This window comes from Nematolebias whitei, chromosome 21 (genome assembly GCF_014905685.2).
Source record: "Nematolebias whitei isolate Nwh7 chromosome 21, NemWhi1, whole genome shotgun sequence".
Classification (NCBI taxonomy): domain Eukaryota; kingdom Metazoa; phylum Chordata; class Actinopteri; order Cyprinodontiformes; family Rivulidae; genus Nematolebias; species Nematolebias whitei.
In genome coordinates this window covers 34,856,975-34,860,876 of record NC_056518.1, presented here as the reverse complement: position 1 = coordinate 34,860,876, position 3,902 = coordinate 34,856,975, and the positions used below count along the sequence as shown (strand labels likewise).

The window sequence follows — 3,902 nt, the reverse complement described above, 5'->3', positions numbered from 1 at the left end:
TTTATGATAACGTTTTATGATAACGTTTTATGATAACGTTTTATGATCAAGTTTTATGATCACGTTTTATGATAACGTTTTATGATCAAGTTTTATAATCAAGTTTTATGATAACGTTTTATGATAACGTTTTATGATCAAGTTTTATGATAACATTTTATGATAACGTTTTATGATAACGTTTTATGATCAAGTTTTATGATCACGTTTTATGATAACGTTTTATGATCAAGTTTTATGATCAAGTTTTATGATCAAGTTTTATGATCAAGTTTTATGATCACGTTTTATGATCACGTTTTATGATAACGTTTTATGATAACGTTTTATGATCACGTTTTAAAGTACAGTCGTCTTGTGTTCAGAAATGACGGACCTGTAGCTGTTTTAGTTCAACCTATGACACGTGCACAGTCTCAGGCAACATGGTAAGATCTTCTTAGATAGATTTGTAGGCTCAATAATCTTCTCAGGTGTGTCTTAGATTACGACTCGCATCAAGCTCAATATGTGTCCGTCTGATTAAGTTGTGTTGGCCAACTGTGGCGGCCATTTTGATGTGAGATAAAGCCCAAAGATAATCAATCAATAGTTGTAGATGCACATCCAATTATTATTTGTCTGAAAGTTTCTATAAAAACCTTGAGTTGTTTATGAGACTTTGAGCCAGCAGACAAGTTTGAAGCAGAGATGGTGTGCAATGAGTATCACTTGACGTGTGTTGCTGATGATGCTCAGCTACTACCACTCTACATTTTATCACGGTTTGAGTTGTAACTTTGTGTTTGCTAAGTTTGCTTAGCTGTGGTGGCCATCTTAAATGGAACTGTCTCCAAAAGTTAACCAAAGATGTACATTCAATTAATACTTTGAGACTTTCATTAAAGCTTGTTCAGTGGATCATGAGATATTTTGCTAACAGACAGGCAAACAAACACATGCCCACACACTGAAATGAGCAAAAACATTATTGCCCCTTGGCAGTGGGCAACAACCATGTACTGAACCATGCAACATGTCACTGAACAGCTTAACACTTTCCAGGTACATCAAATAAAATGTCATGTTCCTTTAATTAGCCTTAACCTTGTGGAACACCCATTTTGATCAATCATTGTGACTATGTCTTACAGTGCAGGCTCTGTCTAAAGACTGGAACAAGCACAGAAATGTTTTGCAAAGCAAATGATAATTGTTGAACCTTTGGTTTGTCATAAATGATCTTACTGAGAATCAAACGGTCTTCTGAAAGGGAGTGCTGACCATAACATTATCCTCGTTAGTGGGACTGACCTGGAGCTCCATCACCACGTAGTTAAAGCGATCGTTGCGGCCACATCCCACAAAGCGACACACGTGGTCTTTCCCTGGGAGACACGGGGCAAAGCTTGGTCAGGATCAGTTCACAGCCTCACATCAGCAGCATCATTCAGTGTGAGACACAGGGAGTTCGTCTGAGTCTATGTCCTGCCTTTCCATCAACATCCACTCTTTTTCATTTATTGATTAGCACAGCAGGTCAACACGTGCGCACGAATGTCAACAAGTGAAAACATGCACGCTGTTGGTCTCAGAGGACACTACTGCATTGTCAAGTTGACTGCAGCCTCAGTCCAAAGGCTTTCAGCACAAACAAGATGTTTGTCATAAAACACATGACTAATGCATCAACAAGGTTACGTGAGGTCGTCTGGACGGATTCTTCTTTGTTGAAGAGCACCTCACAACCTTGTTCCATTTCTCCAGCTGGATCACTGAGCATGCATCAGGACATTACTAATGTATATACATTTTATAGAGATGGAGCAAAAATCACTTTGACACGTTACATTGTGGACAAAGAAGTTTCTGAATCTATGTGAACAGTTAGAAATCTAGTTTCTTCATGTTAATCTGTGCTTACACTTTAAAGGCTAAAGCTGGTGTTTCTGTGGTCACGATATGTCCAATCTAAGTCAGGTCCTCCGTCCAGTGTTGGATTTGTTTTAGTGTTGGATTATCGAGCACGACCTCTGCAAACATCTAATCACTGTATGAAGCTTCTCATCAATCATAGAGCATGGATTATGGAGACAGGACACAGATCTTCGTCCAGGCTAGGCTAATGACTAGCCAAGCAAGAGCCCATTTTCAAATGGTTTAAATGTGTTTATGTAAAACTCCTAAATGTTCTAAATATTAACGCCTCAAGATTTCCACCCTAATGTTCTGTGTTGTCATCGAGTTGTTAATAAGACAGCAGTCACATTAAAACAGCGAGAATGACACGGTGTACCAGTGTTCACTTGAGGGGTTAATGCTGTCTTCTGACAAGCGGGCAGGTCAGCAGAGTTTGGTGGGCTCAGGTTACATGCTGGCTCCTCAGGATGCAGGAGAACCACGAAGCCCCAGGCCAAGGCCATTACACAGCAAACATGATCCCGGACCATTGATTTCTTTCTCAGATGGCAACGAGGGAAAACACAATGTGGCGGTTAAGAGGCAAGGAAAGAGGGCGCAGAAGAAACGTGTTTAAAATCTCCTGATGGAGTTCTCGTGTTGATTCTGTTTCTCACGCGTGCTCTTCTGGTGTCGACATTTGAAACCTTCAACATTAAAGCAGCACCTGTGTCAGCGCCTCAGAGTCGAACGGCACAGGTGCGTTGAGACCAAAGTTAACCTTCATGAACAATTCGCTACATCACGTCTTCACATGAGACACCATGTTTATGAGGAGTGGTGGCGCAGAGGTTAGACAAGGTGGGCCTGTGATCGGAAGGTCGCCGGTTCAACTCCCCGTACCGACAACAACAAAATGTGGGTGGGGTAGGTGAAGCACCCACACCTGCCTCCACCTTCATCTGCCCACTCTGGGCCCTTGAGCAAGGCCCTTAACCCCCACCGTCTGCTCCCCCAGGCGCCCTAGATGCAGCTCTCTGGTCCACACAGAGGCTGTGGTCGCTCGGTGTCTGTGGTTGGTCAGGAAGAACATCTGGAGTAAAAACAGTCTCCAAGTCTTGGTGTGACTCAGTTCGCTGCGGCGACCCCTGAAGGAGGAGCAGCCGAAAGAAGAAGAAAAACAGATGTTTATCTGGTCTTAGATTATGTCCCCATCAGGAAGTTGGGATCTTCAAGTACTACTGATATTTCCTGTGCTGCCAGAGAGACTTGCAACAGACAAGTTCTTCTCGTCAGTAGTGGTCCCACGATGTACAGGATCAGCGTCCATTTGGAAGGATTCCATGGGTCACGGTGTCAGAGACGATTGATCCGTTCGAGTAACTGAATCCAGAGAATCCATTTGCACTCACCCTGCAGCTTCTTCAGGACAGCGACCTCCATCTTCAGCACCTGTTTGGGCTGCTGGGCTGATTCCACCTTCAGCGCCACGCTGACCCGCGTCAGTAGGTCCAGTGCCTCGTAGATCTCCCCAAACCCACCGCCCCCGATCTTCTTCACCTAGGAAAAATGATGAGTCACCGTGTAAGGGCTTAAGACAAGTCAGATTTATTTATACAGCACATTTAAACTGAAGACAAGCAAACAAACACAACGTTGAGCTTTTAAGACTTAAAGCTTGTAGACAGGAAACAGGAAGTTATGAACATTAGCAATGTTCCAGGACGAAGGGAAACGAGGTACAACACATGAGTATGGGGAATTGCAGCTGTGTGAGAGCAACCTGAAGATGTTTCTTACAACGCACCTTCTAAAGCCAGTGAGACCGCTGCAGGGCCAGGAGACCCCCCATCCAGGGTTTATAAAACAACACGTTCATGCTGCTGATCGGCGTTTTGTTTTTATTGTGTTTATGCTATTAGTGCTTAGTGTATATTTAGTTGATGTTTTTCTTAATCTTAGATCTTATCCCTGTTCTTCTTTTACATTTTATTGTTGGATGTAACTGGGACCCTGTGAACATA

At 43.0% G+C, this 3,902-nt stretch overlaps 1 protein-coding gene across 1 annotated transcript in view; it reads right to left on the bottom strand.

Annotated features, from left to right (window-relative positions):
* Positions 1 to 3,902, bottom strand: part of ttbk2a (tau tubulin kinase 2a) — a 40,615-nt gene that overhangs the window by 28,474 nt on the left and 8,239 nt on the right. The window contains exons 2-3 of the mRNA XM_037694845.1: positions 3,291 to 3,438; positions 1,294 to 1,367 (exon numbers count right to left, since the gene is read on the bottom strand). Of these exons, the coding sequence (XP_037550773.1) occupies positions 1,294 to 1,367; positions 3,291 to 3,438 (222 nt within the window). The remainder of the gene's footprint in view (positions 1 to 1,293; positions 1,368 to 3,290; positions 3,439 to 3,902) is intronic.